At 42.9% G+C, this 22,272-nt stretch overlaps 1 protein-coding gene across 1 annotated transcript in view; it reads left to right on the top strand.

The window, feature by feature from the left end:
- LOC144768001 (alpha-2-macroglobulin-like) overlaps positions 1–22,272 on the top strand; it is a 203,923-nt gene that overhangs the window by 18,488 nt on the left and 163,163 nt on the right. Inside the window, exons 2-3 of the mRNA XM_078651390.1 lie at positions 10,105–10,288; positions 20,222–20,378. Of these exons, the coding sequence (XP_078507516.1) occupies positions 10,105–10,288; positions 20,222–20,378 (341 nt within the window). The remainder of the gene's footprint in view (positions 1–10,104; positions 10,289–20,221; positions 20,379–22,272) is intronic.

Here is a 22,272-nt window from a genome sequence, read left to right as displayed (position 1 = left end):
TCCCGCATTTTTAACATTGCGGCGGGCGGTGCTGAAAGCACCGTCCATCGCAATGCCAAAAATTCATGTTGTGCGTTTCAAAGCACAACATGACAGGTACCGCACGGTGCCTGCCATGTTGCAAGGCGACCGCGGGGAAAAGCGGCGGACGGTCTTTCCGTCCGCCGGGGACCCCCCAGCCATCCTAATGTGGCAGGGGGTCATTTCTCCGGCCTCTTTTGCTTTGTCCCATACTGGCACTTTAATTCCTGATGCCTCGCCAATACATTCCGATGTACTCGTGAGAGTGGGCCTCTTGGTTAATGCCCGCTCGCTCATCAAACACAACATCGCTTTTCACGATTTTGTTGATGAGCGACAGCCAGATTGGGTCTTCATTACAGAGACGTGGGCCTCTGACACCTCAGGACATGACCTGATCTTGGCCATTCCTGATGGATACTCTCTTTACAGGCAGGACAGACCTCTACGTAGAGGAGGAGGTATTGCCATTCTTACTAAAACCTCCTCTCCCTGTGTGATAAAATCTCTTTCTATGCCCTCAGATGGGTTTGAAGCCCTATATTATTGTATTACCCTCTCTCCTTCGGTCTCTTTTTCGGGGATCTTGCTATATAGGCCCCCTGGTCTCAGAGCCAGTTTCCCTGCAAAACTGTTGACGCTATTGGAACCCTATTTTGCAAAATCCGCCTTCACCATTTTGGGTGATTTTAATTTTCATCTGGATGAGGCTAACTCAAAGGACACTATATCTCTTGTTGATTCGTTAGGTGCATGTAATTTTGCCCAGCTTGTTAATAGTTCCACCCACAAGGCTGGGCACATTCTTGATGGGGTGTTTTCCAACGACCCCAGGCTTTCCACTGGCCCCCCGTTTCCTCTGGTATGGACTGACCATTTTGCCGTCCCACTGGAATTTTCTATTCCCGTTACATGCCCTATCAACTTGGAAACCTCTCCATTCATTCCTAGGCGAAACTTTAGGAATATCTCGGATCAGGCCCTTGCTCCCTTTGTCCCTTCTTCCAAATTACTATCTCTCAAAGATGCAGCTGCTGCAGCTCAACACCTTACAGACTCTATTGCTAATGCAGTGGAACAACTTGCCCCATCATCTTTACGCTATGTTGCTCGCCGAAAACCTACAGCACCGTGGTTTTCTGACCAGTTGCGACTCTTGAGGCGGGGTTGTAGGAGTAGTGAGAGAACCTGGAGGAAATCTTGGGACTCAAAAGATCGTGAGGCCCACAAGTCTGCACTGCGGGAATACAAACAGAGAGTGGTGATAGAGAAGCAGGAGTACTTCTCCAATCTCACAAGCTCTCTCTCCTCTCCTAGAGAGCTCTTTAAGATCGCAGACACCCTATGCTCCCTGCAACTACCAGATCCCGTAGTCAGTTCGCAAGCACTCTGTAATAGCATCGCCGACTTCTTCCACAAGAAAATTCTCGATATTCATACCTTTTTGGAAGCTCAGTGCCAAGCGTTGGATCAAACTGTTCCCTCTGTTATTTCCAGCCTGGACTCCCTAGTTACAGATTCCTCTTGTTCCCTTGCTCAATTTCCCTCTCTATCTTTAGAGGGACTTAATCTGTTGCTAGACAAGACTAAATCTGCTTCCCCCCTGGATCCCATACCTTTGAAAAAACTTAAAGAATGTAGAAACTGCCTTCTTCCTCCCATGCTTGAGGTAATGAATAAGGCTATTATCCAGGGCTCATTTCCATCGGTATGGAAGAAGGCGATTGTGAAGCCTCTCCTCAAGAAGCCATCCCTCGATCCGGCCCTCCTGAACAACTTCCGGCCGATCTCCCTCCTGCCTGCCCCCGCCAAGATGGTGGAGGCACATCTTAATCTGCATTTGTCCTCTTTCCTTGAGTCATCCGGATACCTTGACAACACGCAACATGGTTTTAGAAAACACCATAGTACAGAGTCCGCCCTCACCTATGTAGTCGACAACATCAGACGCAAAGTGGACTCAGGCCTTACCACGGTCTTGGTTCTGTTGGACCTCACGGCCGCCTTTGACACCCTATCCCCGGCCATTCTTACATCTCGGCTTAGGGAAGCGGATGTCACGGGGTCGGCCCTGAGTTTGCTCAACTCTTTCCTGTTGGAAAGAGAACAGAGAGTGATGCTTGGGAACCACCTCTCCCCTGCTAAGTCTTTGCAATGTGGGGTGCCACAAGGGTCGGCGCTAAGTCCGACCCTATTCAACATCTATGTGGCTCCCCTGCCAAGACTAGTAAGATCGCAGGGGATGGAGGTGGTGTCCTACGCAGACGACACCCAGATAATGGTGTCACTGGCTCACTCCTCCGTCAGGTCATCGGCTGCCTGCTTCAGGGTATGCATGCAGTATGTGGCAGACTGGATGACTGTAAATTCCCTGAAGCTGAACGGCGAAAAGACGGAGGTATTGATTTTTGGGAAGGACCAAGATGCTTGGTCTGATGAGTGGTGGCCATCTTCGCTTGGTATCTGCCCCACCCCCTCCCAATCCGCCAGGAATCTGGGTGTAATATTTGACATCTCGCTCTCTATGACCCTCCAAGCCAATAGAACCGTGGCTACTTGCTGGGGTGTGATCAGGATACTCAACAAAATCCGAGGATATCTCTCCCCCCAAGCTCGTAAACAGGTCGCAGTTGCCTTGGTAGGATCAAGGTTAGATTATTGCAACTCCCTCTATGCGGAAGCTAATAAAAGTCTTGTTCACCGACTGCAGATAGTGCAGAATGCGGCAGCTCGGTTTGTTCTGGCTCTCCCTAAATCCTACTCCGCCACTGCAGCCAGGAAAGAACTTCATTGGCTCCCTGTTCACTACAGAATTTCTTTTAAAATTCTGTGCCTGGCCTATAGAGCTTTGGTAGAAGGCCCCTCGAGCGCCATTGGTTCCCTGCTTACATGTTATGTCCCTACACGAGATCTTCGTTCTTCGGGACTGTGCTAGCTGGTCGTTCCTCGGGCTAAATCAGTCAGATGGGGAGAAAGAGCTTTCTCTGTGGTCGCTCCGAAGCTTTGGAACTCTATCCCTATCCTAATAAAAACCCTTCCCTCAATTCAAACCTTTAAAAAGGCTCTTAAAACCTGCCTCTTCAAGAGGGCATACCAATGAGAGAAGGCTGTAGAAGGGGGGACACTGCTGCTATATTTGATTTAGGCGCATTGACGCCCATTGGGCTAAGTTTGCGCGCGATAAGATCCGATTCATTCATTCATTCGAGTACAATCATCAGCATTGCCTTGCAGAGTGCTTATCCTTCAGGCAGTACTCAACAGAAATTATCATCTTATTTTTTCACTGCCTTAATGAGAAAACTTTGGTTCATTCAAGATTCTTTATTCGGTTTCAAACCATCAAAGGTAAAAAACATGCATATAATACATATATCAAATTTTGGTTTGTTCAGTACCTTGATACATAAGTATAATGAATAAAACGAAAAGATGCAATCATAATACCTAGCCCCAGCGTCCTTACTCAATACAATTTCAGTACCGATGTTACTCTCAACTAACAAGATAATCCCTCATGTTATAATCTTATTCTCCCCAGTTCCTAATGGATAAAAGTCATTGTGTATTAAAAGGTGCAATGTTCAGAAAAGTGTTTTTAGAAAAAAATAGCCAATAAATAATAACTACAAAAACATGTGTACATGGCGCCTACAAACTTAAAGTTGTATCCTCAGAACAGCCCATGCACTAAAAATGTTAACATTTACAATACTTTCGAAAACTTCTCCTGCTTAACCCCTTGCATGCTGATGACAGCCCCCAGCCGTCATGCACTACAGTGCTCGTGTGCTGATGACGGCTGGGGGCCGTCATGACCGCACCCGCGCTGAAATCTTCAGCACAGGAGCAGAATCGCAGGGGTTAATCCAGATGTAAACAAGAACCGGTTTGCAGAAAAAACAACCGGACCAGATGTATCAGTCGTCAATATTCTCTTCGCCGCTCTAAAATGTAGTACCGCCAAGGACAAACAGATGGGGGTGCAACCATTTTCTGCGCGCACCACAATATTCAGCTCATACAAACATGTAAATGTAGTGTACTTGTATAGTGCACAAATCGACCCCAGCTGGGGTATCTCAGCGCTTGTACGAATACCACTGTGGAACCCTTCCTGCCTTTTCCCTGTGAAGTGCCCACTCGTGGGCCCCCACAAGGTGAAGCCAGGCATCGTAGCATTGTGGGGGCCGTTGAGGAGATTAAGCAAGCTATTGCCCAGAGTTGCAGAGTGGGACCCATGATTAGAATAGGCACCGAGGCGAGAATTATCAGGTCCGAGGAAATTGAGCCCAAGACCCGCCGAGGCGGGAATTGAACCCTGGTCCCAGGCCAGACCTCTGCATCAGGGTCTGACGCTCTAACCATTGAGCCACACTTCTCCACGATGTCATGATTAAGGGTCTCAGGATTCATGACACAAGCTGGGCATGAAGCAGACGAGGAGGTATTGTTCCAATTTTTACTGAATAATATTAAAGGGCCAAACAACCTATTCTAAATCTGATAAACAAGCTCTTGGCCAGCGGTGGTCTAATGTCCATATAGTTGTCAAAAGCTGGAATAGGTTTAAATGCCAAGAACCGCTCAGTAAACTAGTCCAGAGAGCCTCCACTTATTTCTTGCCACACTAGGGGACCAATAGGTCAATTTTAAAATGTGTGTAACTGCCCTACAAAGTAATTAAGGTGAATCCCACGTTCTGATCAAACCCGATTTATTGCATCAGTCACGTACAAACCTTAACCAAGGGAGCGCCATGGCACGATCCAATTTCTTTACATCACTCAAGGAATCTCTATAGTTGCCTAATTCAGGATTAGTTCCAATACGAATCCGAAACAGTAGTGGTTTATAGTGCGCCTGATCATGTACTCTTTTCATCCCGATATCAAAATAGGGTGGGACCAAGGGGGTATTTGCGGGGACCGAGAGCAATGCTATGACAAAATAAATTCTCCATCACTGCGAGCATCGTGGTATTAGTGTTACCCCAAACTTTAGAGCCATACGGTGTGGCACTTTGGGCCTTCACTGGATAGGCTTCCAAGGCCGGGGAGATTGAACGTGAAAATATGTTCATGGCTTTAGATCTATGTGAAATTGTGAGGGCTCCTTTATTTATTTGGTGGACCTACCTAAATTTTTCTGACTGGGTCACCCCCGAATAATCCCAGCCAAAAACTCTTCCTAAATGATCATTCCCTCCAAAACTGGACAGCTTTTGCTAACATTCTTGCCAAAGACCATGAATTTGTTTTTTGCAGCATTTAAGTCTAAAGCACTGTGGCCATAGAACTGCCATTTTTTTTTTTAGCAGATTCTGTAACCCCATCGGAGAGAGATTTAGAAATTAATAATGAATCATCTACAAACAAAAGTATGGGTGTTTTAGTCCCATTAAGAGTGGGGACATCATTTACACCCTTTGTCAGTTCCCCGGCCACATCATTTACATATAGATTGTACAAGGTGGGAGCCAAAGCACACCCCTGTCGAACACCTCTTGCGATTCAAATGCACTTTGTCAACTTACCTCTATCACCCCACCTGACCTGGGCGTAGTTTTTTTCATGCAACCTAATTCAATTAACTCACCTGGAAATCCTGTGTCTGCTTGTACTCTCCACAGGGTCCCCCGGGGTATTAGATCAACTGCGCCAGATAGAAAAATGCCATATAAAGTTTCTTGTTGCCCAACAGTATGTATTTCAATAAAGGAGGCCAAATTTAAAAACCTAATCTAAAGTGCTAACATTAGCACAAAATCCTGCCTGAGTTATATTCTTCTGATTTTCCATCCACTACTGCAATCAATTTAAGACCTGCTTGGCAAATATATTTTGAAGATTTTATACTAGGCTAATAGGCCCATAATTTGATGGAATTTAACATGTCCTTTTCTAAATATCTGGATTATTTCCGTCCCCCTCCAGGTGTCCCAAATCTCTCCACCCCTTGCTATTATATTAGAGAAGATGTTCATGTAACTAGTCCACAGCCCAGGTTCTGAACTTTAGTTATTTAATTGTGTATTTGATTGTAAGGCACCACAACATGCAACATCCACTTGCAAGATGGACACCCCAGATGACACCAAAGAACAGGAGGAATAGAAAGAAGGGTGGGAGGTGGAGAAGGAATGAGAGAAAGAAGGGTGAAGGCTTGGGAAGTTCATCTTAACCCCTCCCACGCTTAAGGGTTAAGATGAACTTCCCACGCTTGGGAAGTTCATCTTAACCCCTCCCACGCTTGTCACGCCCCTCGGGTGGGCTGTGCTGGTGACAGAGTGGTTCCGTCACGTCCCGCCCGCCGCACCTGCACGGCGCGAATTCCGCACCTGCGCTGAGCGTTCTGAAGAGCGGGTGGGGCCGTGACTGAACCGCTCCGTCACAAGCACAGCCCACCCGAGGGGCGTGACAGAGTGGCTCCGTCACAAGCGCCGGAGCGCCGCGCGCCCCCCCCCCGGCCCCTTAGCGCTGCGGCGGAATAGCCGCTGCAGCGAAGGGGTTAATGTCTTCCTCATACATTGATCTCACACAGCTATCCTTTTGAGGCAGAAATGAGTATTATCAAATTGTGAAATTCTATCAACTATGAATGGCCCACATGCATTCAAGATCTTCATGATGTTCCAATGACAATGAGCCCACCGGTTTCATCCCTGTATCTCTTTCGTAAAACAACTATCAAAGATGCCACTGCTTTTAAGAATCAGAATTATGATTTTGGGGAAATCACAATTGTTTTTATACCTACACCTGTAATCTGCACCAGTTTACTACATTGTTTACTACTAAGCAGGAGGAAATATGCTGATTTGTGCGAAGGTACTTTTTTATCCAATGGGAAAATATTTTACTCCCCTCTCCTATGCCCCCAACCCTTTTGGATTGCTCCATTTCCCTTTCCCTCATCCCCCCCAGGCCCACCTTGGTTATAAATTTCCTCCCTTGTCTTGCAGAAATCTATCTACCATTTCTATAGTGGGAATACATCTCAAAAAAGTTTGGGAATACCCACAAACTCTTGAATTTATGAATTTTCCCAAAGTTATCATTGTTTTACGATTGCTTATTGGAGTAGCTTTTACTCACCAGTCGAGACAGTTGCATGTTTGAGTAGGAGATACACCTGCAAATGGCTTTGTGAATTAAATTCAAGGAGTGTGAGGTGTACATTGAGATTTTCTGCATAATGGAAAGTGAAATAGATAATGTAGTGAAAATGCCCTGTTACCTGGCAAAGAATTTTTAGGGTCAGGGTCTTGTCTGGGATTGTGAACTGCAGACTGTAGGAGATCAGCCAATGCGTCGTTGTATGTGTTCCAATCCTTACTCCACATCTGTCTTTTGAAAAGGAATGAATTTGGACTTACTGGACTTACATTGATGCTTTGTATCCCATTAAAGGACACTACAACTTAAATTAATTGCAACAGTGCTTAAACGGTGATGGTGGTTACAGGTAAGACCAGAACTAAATTTTGGGGACTACACTGACTTTTCCTCATCAGACTTGGATACAGAGCAAGAAGGAGAAAAATAAATAAACAGAGGAATTGAGGAAGAAGAGAAAGAAAAAACACTGAGAAAGGAAGAAAACATGAATGAAAAGATCCAGAATGAGTGAAATAATGTGTGTATAGTAAAGGAGTAGAAAGTGGCACGAGGTGGAATCCAAACTGTGTGCCTGTGGTATTTGGTCATCCCGATTTTGGAAAAGGGGGGTGGTGATGGACAGAGTTTCTGAATGATGCAGAACACTCTTACCAAGTCAATAGATCATTGTTTTAATCCATCACCGTTTTTTAGCTCACTGCACCATCCCAGCTCAGAACCCGGCTATATGCAAATTAGTCTGTTCCTGTCCCAGTGCATGATGGGAACAGGGCAAACCAAACTACCAAGCCAATTCTTATACTGGGAAGGAAACAAGCTTCCGGGGACCGGTTTCTGGCATCACAGCCTTCTTCGGCCCGGCTTGCTTGAATCCTGATGGTGCAATGAGCAAGGGACTCACGTCTGAGTATACCCTCCCACACATAGTGTGGATAAAACCGATTTTGGAAAAGGGGGGTGGTGATGGACAGAGTTTCTGAATGATGCAGAACACTCTTACCAAGTCAATAGATCATGGTTTTAATCCAACACCGTTTTTTAGCTCACTGCACCATCCCAGCTCAGAACCCGGCTATATGCAAATTAGTCTGTTTCAAAATCGGTTTTATCCACACTATGTGTGGGAGGGTATACTCAGACGTGAGTCCCTTGCTCATTGCACCATAAAAAAAAAGCACTGGGACAGGAACAGACTAATTTGCATATAGCCAGGTTCTGAGCTGGGATGGTGCAGTGAGCTAAAAAACGGTGATGGATTAAAACCATGATCTCTTGACTTGGTAAGAGTATTCTGCATCATTCAGAAACTCTGTCCATCACCACCCCCCTTTTTCAAAATCGGTATTTGGTCATCCCTACATCTGCCAGCACCACCTGCAGGTTTCTGAGAAAAGCTTTGGACATCAGCACTTACTATTTTACAGATTATGAACTAAATTGAAGCTTCCTCTATTCACTTCTTCTCAAAGGTCAATTGTTCACAAGCAGCTTGGATCACTCCTAGTCCACAGGAAGCCACTCTTGTACTGGTGCACACTGGTCCTTGGGTACAGTTACCAGACAACAACAAAATAGCTAGTTGACTGATTCAACTAAACTGACTTTAAGAAGAAATATATACTTCCAAATTCAATGACCTGTCATTGGTCACATTCCTAGGGCAAAAGGAGCCACTTGGCCACTGGACTCGCTGGCTCTCATAAAGTTAGAGGTTAGGAAGGTGTGAGACACAAATTCATCTACTTGTCCTTTAGCAGACATGACATGATACTACCTCAGGGCACAGAGCAACACCCACAGACAAGGCTGGCCTGGAGGCCCCAGGGTTAATATCCATAGAAAGTAAGAGCACCCTAGTAGGACGGAGTCCAGTCCAATGGGAAGGGTTTGCCAACCTATCAGTTTTTGCCTACGCTGACATTGCTATCCCAATATTTGATCTAAGTGCTGTAAATGACAGTGGTTACTATAATCCAATTTGAGGGCACTCAGTTTCTTGACCATGGAGAGGTGAATGGCATAGAAGGCCTTGGCAGGCTTCAGACGCATGACCTGCAGCTCATAGCGGTGATTGATTAACCTATTCAGTTAACTTGGCAAATGTAGGAATGGTTTTCATATCTGTTGTTTTGAAGGCAAACACACACACCCACTGATTTCCATTGATCTGAAGCAGAAACGTAATAAAAAATAACAAATAATAGTAATAGGTGTAGTGCCTAATAATGCAAATCTTGTTTGTGATACCAAGATATTGCTATTCCTAGTATTAATGCTAACATTAATAAGGATACGTATATATATATAAATATATTGTTTATGAGATCCCCCCCAATTCCAACAGCAAACCATCCGGCACTCCAAGGTAGGTTGAAAGAAGTCCTTTTTATTTAATTAAAAATGACAATTACCTCAACGCGTTTCGGGAGTCATGCTCCCTTGCTCACGATGTTTCACCATTATTTTCACCTGGTTAAAATACACTTCACAGGGATAGTAAAAACAAAGAATGGACTCAGTGTTTAACACATAAACCAAAATTGACTGGAATATGGCGGCCATCTTTTAACGTGTTCCTAGTCAGTAATCACTTGGACATTTTACCTTGTCACAATGGTTCCTATTACGTCTTCTATACAAAAAGATATTTTGCTTTTCGCTATCTTTTTCCATTTTCATTATGTATATTATTAAGGAATATCAATTCCTCTAAAAACATATTAAAAAATTCAGCATGGATTACCATATGTAAACGATATATAATTAAACTGCAAGTGCATTTGAAAGAGTTCTCACTTGAGGTTTTTCCTTCGATGGTGGATGGCAAGTGCCTTTTCCAGTAATTTATCTATCCTTGCAAGAAGATAAGAAAGTGCTAATACTATATATATATGTATACATATGTTAGATATTATTATTATTGATGATCATTTTAATGTTGCCTCCCTGGCTTCCCCTTCAGGCATTACATGCTGCTGGTCCCCACCGTGCTCCATGGCACGCACACGGAGAAGGCATGCGTGGTCCTCACGCACCTGAACGAGTCACTCACGCTGAGCTTCACTCTGGAGCACCCAAAGCACAACATCACTCTTTCTCATGACTTTGCAGCGGAGAAGGACTTAGAGCACTGCTGGGATCTGAAGGTACGTGGGAGCCAGCGGGCACTTGGGAACCCATTCTCGTAGACTATAGTGGAACACATCAGTTGGGTTACACCCTTACAATCCGTATGCCTTGACCCCCTGCTTTGGCCTTGAATCTGGAATTAAACGCCCTTCATAAAGAGGTGCTCATGCAATGATCTACGTTACATTATATGACGTGTCTCACATGAAAAACATGGCCCCATCGCTCCTACCTAATGAAACCTGAGAGTTGTACTAGTTCATCGCTCCACTAATCAGGCCTTGTCCTTTACCGAGACCATCCTCTCTGGGTTGCTGCCCTCAAGCGCGTTGAACTGAATGTCTTTCCAGGGATGTCACAGCTGCGCCCGCCTGATCCACAGTCCTCTGAGTCTTCTGCCTCTTCAGCCTCCTCATGAGGACTCTTCATGTTGGATGAAGGTCCTTCAGTCTGCAGCCAGTGCCATATGGTACACCCTCCTAAATAACCAGACCTATCCTTCCATGTTCAGTGATATTCCAGCCCTCAAAGAGAATCTTCACCATGTTGACCCAGTTCCCCCTTCCTGGTCCACTGCTTTTCATCCTTATCAATTCTGCCAGCCTCCTTTTCATCTCTAGTGCATTGCCAACAGGTCCCTAAAAGAGTATAATTTAGGAATGCTATAACCTATCTAAATGCTGTAAAAATGTCACTGTGCTCACACCCTGTGCAAAAACCCTGAAGATCTCTGGTCACATTCCTTTTTAGCTTAATCCATGGCTGCTGGCTTGAATTACCACCTCTAAACATGTCTCAGAAGTAGGGGTATCTGTTACCTTGGTCTATTGAACACTCACCTGCTCCAAAGCAACCTCTCCTTTTCCATTCAGAGCACACTCAATTCATGCAGTAGATTAAGTTGTCTCAAAGAATAAAGCACAGGTGCTGTACTCCCATCTCTTATGTCTGATAATCTTGATAACCCAAGACACTGAGTTTATGCAGCAATGAACGGCCAGAGGTGTCAGCATGGTGGAAAAAATGATGTACCAAGAAAAGGCAAATTATGAGACATAATGCATCGCAATCTGTGAGTTTAATATCTCTTCATTTCAATACCTATTAATTTTGTCTGGGCAGACACACCTCATTAGTGCCGGTATAGCACCTCCATGGAGCAAACAGAAACCTAAAAGTCATGAGATAACGTGTATAAAGGGTCTGCCATTGCCACATTGTGGAGTTTTTTTTAATTTAATTTTTGAACCACTTGAGCTTGAAAGAAATGTCTATTTGCTATAGCACATGGTTCTCTAAAGACGGTCCTGGATCGCCGGATCCATGCCACATTTTTAGCATATCACCATTTAGATAAATGTAGTTATCTTGAAAATCAGGCATGGATGCGGCACTCCAGGACTGTCTTTGGAGAACCCTGCTACAGCAGATCAAACACCCAAACAATCAAAATAATAATAGCATAAGGTTAAGGAGCCAAACAAAAAATTGCATTTTGTAGAAATATTACTGCAGTGGGACTGCTCATGTACTATGAAATGCAAATCAACAATCCCCGGGCAGAGATCACCGTCTCTCACATCTTTTCAGTGCAGAGATCTCGGCCACGGTAAGTGAGAACTCCACACCTTTAAGCCTACATTTTAGAAGTAAATATGGAAGGGACAAGGGGAAGAGGCTGGAAATTGGGAAATTTTTACTATTTACCACCACTACTTACTTACTACAAAATGGGAGAGGTTTAGGGAAACATAGGAAGGAGTTTAGGGATTAATATTTACAACTTAGAATTCTAAAATATATATCTATATTTATAATGCTCACACACAGACACAGACATATGCATATTTATATATATATATATATATATATATATATATATATATATATGTATGTGTGTATACACACTTATATATATATATAGCGAGAGAGAAAGAGAGCAAGAGAGATATTAGAACTAGAACTATTTTAATAAAATGTCACAGCACATTAACTCATTTAAATGTGTATTGATTCAGTAATTAATATATATATACACATTTAATTTAATGAGTTAGTGTACCGTTTTATTTTAATAGTCCTAGATTTGCAATAAACATTTACATTATTTAATATTTATATTTTATATTAAAGTATTTTCTGAATTTTTAGGAATAATAAATGTTATTTTTTTACTATACTTTCACAATAGGAAATCCTCTCCATGGTGGCAGAAATTTCTACATACATCTGAAAAGTGATTAGGAGCAACTTTACATTTGTATATCCTGCTATAGGCGACTCTATCAGGGCGTCGACATATGTAAATCTACACTTGGAAATGGAGAAAAGCAAAAAAGTCAAGATTTAAACCTATATAGAGTATTATTTATACATGTAAACAAATCTTCTCTTTTTTTTTTTAAGAATTTTATTTGACAAGCAAGTCATAGAAATTAACATATCCAAATACAAAATCAGAAAAATAAGATAAATCGAATTCAATTCGGTGCAGGTTCATATTGTACGAAACACAAACAAATGTTAAAAGAAAGTAGATCCTAGTCAGGACACATCATTAATAATTAATAAGCCATAAACAAAAAGAACATCCATGATCCAAATCATTGCTGGCCTTGCAAAAAATTCCCCCATATCTTGACAACGTTTTTTTTTTGCTTTAATGGCTCTATTCCTAGCAATAGCCTCTTCCATAGTGTAAATTTCCCAAACCAATGTCCACCATTCAGTTATATGAGGAGGATTCTGAGAAATCCAAGCCCTAGCGATCACAAGTCTGGCACAGGCCAGTGTGATATTTAGCAGTTCTTTATAGATAGGGCTAACCGGGTATATGGACAACAGTACCGCGGCTGCATTGAGTGAGAAGGTAATTAGTTGATTTTGCGTTAAAATATTTTCTATGTCCACCCAATATTTAGTTAGTGTTGGGCATGAGTATATCATATGTATGAGGTCTGCTGCCACCAGACCACACTTAGGACATTTAGTACGATCATTATTAGAGTTATTTTGTGCCCATTTAGAGATTTTTAGTGGAGTGTAGTAAAGTTGGCTGACCGTTCTATACGATTGGAGTTTCAAGCTGGAAGACTGGGCGGCTTTAGTGATGTTGACTAAGGCAGCAGAGATATTCTGAGTTGTCACATTATATCCTAGGCTAACAGTCCATTTTAATGCCAGTCTAGGAGCTTCGTCAAAGCTATTCTGACTGAGACACTTGTATCCCAGACTAATTAATGGCTTTCTATGCACAGAATAGAAACAGGCCCGAATATCTGAACTTGTAATTTCTATCAAATTCATTTTCCGTACTAGGTAGTCCCTAATTTGAATGTATTTGTATCTCATTTTTTCAGGCAGTTTATACAGAAGTTGCAAAGTTTCAAATTGTAAGAGACCATCAATACCATACACATCTCCTAAAGTCTGAATACCGTAGTTAACCCATTCTCGACCAGTTTTATCTCTAAAAATATCTGGAAGTCCAGGATTGTCCCATATTGGCAGCTCATTGTGAAAAGAAGAAGTGTTACACTTGGTCAACATCTGTTTCCATATGAGTACGGCGTCTCTCGCAGTCTTGAATTTTACACGTTTAAAGTAGTTTGGGTCTTGTACTGTTGCCAGGAATTGTTTTGAATGGTCACCAAGCATAAATTGGTGAAAAAAATATTGATTATTAGGGGGCGAATAGGCTACGCAGCCGGCCTAAAAAAGAAGCAAGAAAATAAGCTCTGAAATCTGGGAAGTTCAAACCTCCCTTTTCAGATGAGAGTTTTAATATTGTCATAGACCTTCTAGCCTTATTATAGCCCCAAACGAAACTACTTAAAATGCCATCTAATTTCTTAAAGAATAAGTTATTAACGCGGCAAGGTATGGAGCGAAATAAATGTAAGAACTTCGGCAAAATGTTCATCTTAATCAAATTCATACGGCCTATGAGGTTTAATGGGATCTTGTGCCATTTTTTCAAAAGATTGGTAACTTCTTTTAGTAAAGGATCATAATTTAGTGAATTTATATGATCAGTTTTAGATGATATCTTTACCTCTAGATATACTGCAGATTGACATAATCCTTGCACAGGTAAATTGGCCTGATAATTCATGATAACCTGTGTTTTATTTATATTTAATTTGTAACCTGAAATGATCTCGAAATTATTAGCTTCTATCGTTATCCCTATTAGTGCATCTGTTACATTGGTAGTATAAATAGCTAAATCATCTGCATATGCGGTAATTTTTAAAGTTTTACCTTCATGCAAAATAGGGGCGATCTTAGTTTGAGCTTCCAAAGCGTTAATGAATGGCTCCATGGAGAGAGCAAAAAGCAGGGGTGATAGCGGACATCCCTGCCGTGTCCCCCGCCGAATTGGGAAAATAGAGGAGAGTACCCCAGCATAACTGATTTTAGCGTTAGGATCCTTATATAGTGCCTGAATGCTTCTTAAAAAACGCCCTCTAAAGCCAAACTGTCTTAGAACTCCCCACAAATAGTCCCACCCCACTCGGTCGAACGCCTTCTCTGTGTCTAAAAGTATCATACCGAGTGGGGTGAGACTAGTTGTAACCACGTCAAAAGCGGTAATAGCCATGTTAACATGCATGGTGGTGTCCCTTCCAATAACAAAACCGTGCTGCTGGTCATTTACCATCTGGGGCATAAGGGGGGCTAGTCGTATAGCTAAAAGTTTAGAATAAACTTTAGCATCGGTGTTTATCAGAGATATAGGTCTATAAGACCCACACTCCACAGGAGGTTTATTTTTTTTTAAGAAGAACATAATTTTAGCTGTCTTCCAAGAGTCTGGTGCGTTCCCAGTAGCACCAATTGCATTAATGACCAAACAGAACAGTGGTAAAATTTCATCTGCACAAATTTTGTATACCTCAATGGGTAGTGTATCCTCACCAGCCGCCTTATTAGATAGAAGAGAGGTAACAGCAAGACGGAGCTCTGTTAATGTGACCTCTTGTCCTAATTGGTCGATACATGTCTGTTCCAAGTATATTGCTTCAGGTAAGTTCTTCCTAATATAAGATTGTAGCTGAGCTTCAGTGCCTCTTCTCTCGGGGGTATATAGATTTTCGTAATATGAAGCAAATTGTCCCAGAATTTGTGCTGGTTGAGTATATAAAACATTATGGGGACCCTTAATAGCTTTGATTAGGGTTGTTGCCCGATCATCTGCAACGTTATAGGCCATAAGCTTCCCGACTCTATCTCCACATTCATATTGAGATAATTTATATTTGATCATTTTCTGAGTGTTTTTCTCCCTGAAAGAGCTTTTAAGAGTTGAGCGTTGAATTACAAGTTTAGTTTCTAATTGAGTTATACTTTGCGTGTCCATCTCATCAGCTCTAAGTCTGTCTTCTAGTTGTTTCTCAAGTGATAAAATATTAGCTAAGATAGCCTTAGTCTCTTTCTTACGTATAAAGTTTTGTTTGAATACATATTGCTGCGCAACTCCCCTAATAAAAGCTTCGCAAGCGTCCCAAACTGTTAGGAGATTAGCAGTATTGATATTAATTTCAATGAAGTCCTTAATATGTTCCTTTAACTTAGCTACAAATACTAAGTCTATTAGCAAATATCTAGGGAATGTGAAAAGTCTACATTCAGGCATCCTTTGAGTGATATTAAATATAAGAAGTATGGGGCTATGATCGGAGGAAATCCTTGGGAAAATCTCCATGTGTCCTGTATCAATAATTTAATCCGAAGCCCACGCCAGATCTATTCGTGAGCACTGTTTATGAGGTGAGGAGTAATAAGTATATCCAGGTATTTCAGGAAACAAGTTTCTCCATAAGTCTTTAACATTATGTATCCTTGCTAATTCTAAGATTGCCACCCTAGTTTTGCGCATACGTCGAAAAATACCTCTTTTTGTAACATCCTGATCATAATCTAGCACACAGTTAAAATCCCCCATCAAAATAAGTTCTCCCTCCCATGCGAGCAGTTCCATGTTTAACCAATCGAAAATATATGGGTCATCGGTATTGGGCCTATAAATGGCACAAAAAACATATTTACGATTTTCCAGCTTCAATTGAGTAATTGCCCAGCGACCCCCATTATCTGCCATAGATTTAATCACTTCTACGCATAATTGTCGTTTCTTCAGAATAGCTACGCCTCGTATAGGAGCATTTAATGTAGTACATATTAACATCTCATATCCCAAATGTCCCAATAGCTTCTTGTCCTTAAAACAAATATGTGTTTCGGTTAACAAAACCATATGTGGATCTTATATTTTCAGTTCTTCATATATCAAATTTATTTTGTTTTTATTATTCAAGCCTGAAACGTTCCAGGCTAAACATCTAAAACGCAGCATACGGACAAGTTACTAAATCATAATAAACTGCACCTTTCCTTGAATTTAGACTCATTATTAGACTATAAGATACTACATCAATCACCCTTGAACTTGTCTTGTCTTTTTCTGTTTTTTCCTCCCACCCTTTCCCAGGTGTCCTATCCCTTCCCCACAGTCACCCTCTACCTCTAACCCCCGACCCTTAAAGCACCCCCTCCCCGTGTCTACCCGGAAGCTTACCCCTATCTTCTGCTGCCGCTCTAAGGGCAGCCAGTCAGAAAGATCGCCCCGAGAGCCCCTTCTCTCCGTATTAACCTCATAACAAAAAAGAATCCAAAATCACAAGCAAAAAGAAAGTGCCCCAGTGAATTTACAGTAAGTCTTACTATCCTAGATTTCCTTGCTTTCCATTTTATAACTATTTCTAGTCTCTCCCCCCTCTCTCTTATCCTCCTTTTCTTCCTTTTCTTAATCGGTCTATTTTTAAGCATTTGAATTCATTTTAGCGAGCAATTGCTCCGCCTCCTTTACATCATTAAAAAAGTAAGTATGACCAGATTTCATAACTTTGAGGCGAGCAGGTTCTTGGAGAAAAACTGTGGCACCCTTGGATTTGAAAGAATCAATCAGTTTACGCAGCCCCCATCGTTTATCCATAGTTATCTTACTAAAGTCCGATTTAACGAAAAAAGTTATATTGTCAAGTGTCACAGGAGTATTAGGTCTAGGTTTTATTGAGACTGCTTGTCTTAGCAAATAGTTGCCGAAGTAAATCATAATTGGGCGTGGATATTTACTTTCCTTGTTTTTTAGAGTTATAGGTAATCTATGTACCCGCTGCAATTGAGAATCCCAATCCCAGTCGGACAGGTCAGGAAATGCCCTTTCAAATAATTTGACCAAATAGGCCCTGGCATCTGAGCCTTCTGATCCCTCGGGTATGCCAAAAAGTCTCAAGTTCTGTCGCCTCTGTCTGTTTTCCAATTCTTCCACTTTATTCTGTAGGGACCCAATCAATTCATTGTGCTGATCTACTTGAGCAGTAGTAGTGGCTAGGGTTTCCTCCACTTCGACAGCCCTTTGTTTTAATCCATCGATCTCTTTCGTTACCCCATTCAGTTTATTAGTAACTTCCTGCAAACTAAGTTGCATCTTGGTGTTATCTTCCCTTAATTGAAGAAATTGTTTTTGAGTCTCTTGATGGTGTATCGTTAAAGTTTTTAAGATTAGATCCAAGGAAGAAGATTCAGGAGTTGTTTTAGGAGGGTAAGAAGATGTTACAGATTGCAGAGGGGGGACCTTGTCCCCAATAGTAGTGCTACCCGGTGATCTGTCCCTGACATTGGATTGAGAATGGTCAATAGATGGGCAAATTTCATCGGTAGTTGCCAATGAAGATACCTCAGATGCCTCTAAATTTAGATCTTGATCATGATTTATCAACCCCCAATTTTTTATTGGAGGAATTTGCTGATTTTGCTGGTTTTTCAAAATGCCCCCTTCTATGGGAGTAGTTCCTGAAGGACACAAAACGGTATTCTTAATAGCCCCTCGTGGTTGCATCCACTTAAGCAGAGGTGTTTGATCTCTGATGGATTTCTCTACTATAGATATTGGTACTGATGTCGAGGGTAGCATTATAGATTTCAGTTTTCTCCCCCCTTTCTTTGCTTTATTTTTTTTTACTCCCCGCTTCTTAGAGCCAGAGGGGTTATTGTCTTTAACTTCGAGTATGGCATGTTCTCGCGTTTCGAGCTCTCCTTCTTCTTCGAAAATCTCCTCATACTCGTGCTTGTCGTTAGAGTCATTAACCAACATGTCGTCTGGTGCCGCGGCACACTCTCCAACTGCTCTCGGTTTGCCCAGACTCTGATCCAACACCATAGGTTGTACTGGTACTGGCTCTGGTGCAGGTGCCGGCGAGAAAACGCTGTTATTTTCAGTTATTATATCCCTTGGAGTGGGGACCACTGCCCCTGACCACGCAAAGATAAGTTCCTTAAATAACCCAGTATTAATGTCTTTATCAAATTGGTTAACATGATTGGATGGATGGGACTGTGGAGATGGAAATGGAGAAGCAGCATTTATATTGGATTCTTCTTCAAGCTCTTCCTCTAGGTTTCTATCCTGTTCTATCAATGTTCCATGTCCCCCCCCAGTCCCCTCCGATATTTCCGTCTGTACCAGAGCCGCTTCGGCCTCTGTATCTGCATCTGGGCTCCTGGTAGGGGCAGCGACCACCATTGCTTTACCAAATTCTGTTGCTGCAGCCTGTACAAGACAGCCAACAGCATCTGGGCCCATGGTACCCATAGTGCCCATAGAATCCATCGAAGCTTTCCTGTTTATTAAGTTGTTGCCGTTATCCTTTAACATTAGTGAGGAAGAACTGCCTCTAGAAGGTGTAGATAAAGAGAGAGGGTACGAGGGGATGGGTTGAGGCTTACCAGCGTTGTCAGCATTAGGCTCGGTATTGCCGGGACTTTCAAGAACATTAACAACTCGCCTCGGCGCCCTCGCCACTACTGCGGGTGAGATCGGCTTAATCATTTTGAATACCGGAGCGGGACCTTCTTCAGCGCTTTCTCCAGAGGCAACATCTTTCCCTGCTCGATTCTGTCGCTCTGGGTTTTTACGCGTCATTAGCTCTGCCCTTTTCGTTTTTCTTCCTTCGTGAATCAAAAAAAGAAAAAGGGGAGGGGAACCAGAGACAGCCGCAAACACAAGTCCTTAAACCAAGTCTTTAAACCCCTCTCCCTCTCTCCTCTTTCCCCTACAGCAAATCCTTGTACCGCAAAAAAAAAAAGGTACAGCAACTCACCACAGCTTCGTTGGTTCGTTTGTAAACAAATCTTCTCATGCAAATTTACCTTTGTAATCGGGCCTTAAATCCAAACGGGTATTCAGTCTGGAAAACCATAAGCACCCATTGCAGACTTCAGTTCCCTGAAAAGCTATCACTATCAGAATTTCCCTCTAAGGACACAACTGCCTCATTGTTCCACGCCCCCCGTCTCCACTAAAAGGGTGAATTGTGAGACAGAAGTGCTGTAGCCCAACTTCAGCCATCTGGTTGGCCAATCCATTGTGCACTACTGACCATTACTGAACATCCCTAAACGCCCTGAACCAGTGGCATCTGGGAAGTTCTGCATAGTCCACCATTGTGGGTCTCACAACAGCACCATTGGGCATTAGTTTTGTGAGCTCCTGTGACAACATTGGCACTCTAAGTCCTAATGCCAATGTGCAGCCGTCTGTAAAACAAATTGGCAGTCCAAAACTCAGACAATCAGGATCTCATCTAAGTAATGTGCACTTTATGTGACCCAATCTTAAACATGCATTGCCAGAATGTGTTGGAGTTCTCAAACACTGTTTACATACCTAATCAGCCAATAGGCAAACTTTATCTGCAAACATATGCATATGATGTGACCGTCTCCAGGGTCACCTCCCACAGTGAGTCCACAACAATCTGTCTCTGAGGAACACCCACGCATGATGAGGATTCAGGGCTTTTTTCATTTGCTGCTGTAGACCAGGCCTGACTTACCTTTGAGTTTAAGATAAACAGTTAAACAAGTGATATTTCTTATTGTCACAGGTCCCTGAGACAAAAACTTCCCAAGTAGCCTACGTCACTCTCCACGGGAAGGGAGACACCATGGAGTTCCACGGGAGGAGATCCGTCCTGCTCCAGCCCTCGGAGAACCTGGTCTTTGTACAGACAGACAAACCCATCTACAAGCCAGGGGAGACAGGTGAGAAAAGAGACAAGCACATCTGTGGCAGATAGTCCCAGACTTGAACTCAGGAATTTCACAAATAGCATCACACAGGAGCAGTATCAGTCATTATCAGTCAGTGAAAGCCAAGTGACATGTAGAGGGTCAAGGTATGTTGTAACATTTTGCCCACTCCTCAGGCGAACCCAGAGAATCTGACATGTGGGTGTGGGTTTGGGCGAGAGGGGGTTCTCCATCGTTTCTTGTGCAGAGGAGAGCTACGTGCACACCTGCTGCTATACCTGGGCAGTTAGGAGCCTTTCTACCCTCCATGATACACAAAGGATGCAAATGGTGTTTGCTTAGACCAGGTAGGGGAATTAGACTTCCCATCATCTCATGAGGGTGTTGGAGATAGTAGCTCTCAGCCCACACAAAGAAAAAAAACCTCAAAGCTCACCAAAGATGGTAGTCAGGACTCTTCTTGGGCAGATGTACAAAAGTTTTTTGCGGTTACAAATGGGAATTCGGCCCTTTTGCGACCGCAAAATAGGTCAGCCCCATGTACAAACCCTATTTTGCAAGTTGGTAACCAATTACCGACTCGCAAAATATGGTTTGTGACTCGCTGTTAGGAAGGGACGTGCCAAGGGCGTCCCTTCCCAATAGCGAGTCTCAATGCACTGTACCCCAAAACACTACTTCAAGCAGGTGGTAAACCACTCACAAACAGGAAGGGTTCCCCAGGGGATCCCTTCCTCTTTGTGAGTGTTTGCGAAAATATTTTTCAAGAGTAGCCAGTGGTCCCCTTGAAAAATTTAACTGAAGAGTTCCATTTTTCTTTTTTAAATGCATCCCGTTTTTCTTTAAGGAAAATAGGCTGCTTTTAAAAAAACAAAAAAACTGCTTTATTTAAAATAGTAAGGGTGTGCCCAGACGTGGGTCCCTTGCTCACTACGCCACTGGAGTCAAGCTATCCGGGCTGATGACGGCTGATAGCCAGACACCGGTTCTAGGATGCTTGATTCTGGTCCAGGGAAGACATGGCTTAGCAGTTCAGGCTGGACTGTCCCCATGAGGCACAGGGTCAGACTGATTTGCATATGGCCATGTCTGAACTGGGGTGGATTGGTGAGCAAAATAACGATGGATTCAACCCAGATCTGTGACTGGGGGTGAATGTTTTGCCATGGTGCAACATTCCGTCCATCATCTGTGTGTTTTGCTAATTTATAAAGCAGTCACAGATATGGTGGTCTGCTGACCCCAGCAGGCCACCATCGTGGGAGTGCTAGCCAATCCCAATGGGGTCGCAAATTGCGCTTGCCTCGTGAACATTAATGAGGCATGCAACTTGCGACCCCATTGAGACACTGTTGTGCATTTACTTTTGTGAGTCGCAAATTGCAGGTCGCAAATCGACGTAATTTGCTACTCTCAAAAGTGAATGGTCGTACATCTGGCCCTCAGCCCCTTTTGTTTTGATGAATGTAGCTAAGCCCCCAGTGGCTCCATCACAGAGGGGTAACTCCACAATGGCAAGTGGTATCCCCTAGCTATGTTGTATAATTTGCAATGTTTGTCAGGGAGGAAGAATGAACTTAATTGCCAGGAGAGGGTATAGCTGATCTCCTGCAAAGGTCCACCCGGGTACCTCTGGTGAAGGACACTCATCTCTCTGGCTATCCCTACCCCAGCCTTTTTGATGTAGTGCAGGCCCTCTAGAGGGGTATGCATTTCTCTCTGGAACCTACCATAAAGGCTGGGAAAGTGGGGTGAACATTAACCGTGTGCTGCATGCTCACTCTACCCTAAATCTGTATACAACCATGACTTTTGCTAAGCAATTAGGCACCCGCGCATGCTGGAATAACACAAGGAACAAAAGTAATGTGTATTCTCGAATTAACAAATTATGTTCTCCCTATTT

This window comes from Lissotriton helveticus, chromosome 7, assembly GCF_964261635.1.
Source record: "Lissotriton helveticus chromosome 7, aLisHel1.1, whole genome shotgun sequence".
Classification (NCBI taxonomy): Eukaryota; Metazoa; Chordata; class Amphibia; order Caudata; family Salamandridae; genus Lissotriton; species Lissotriton helveticus.
Note: the sequence above shows the minus strand (reverse complement) of the source record. Positions and strands in the feature narration are given on the sequence as shown.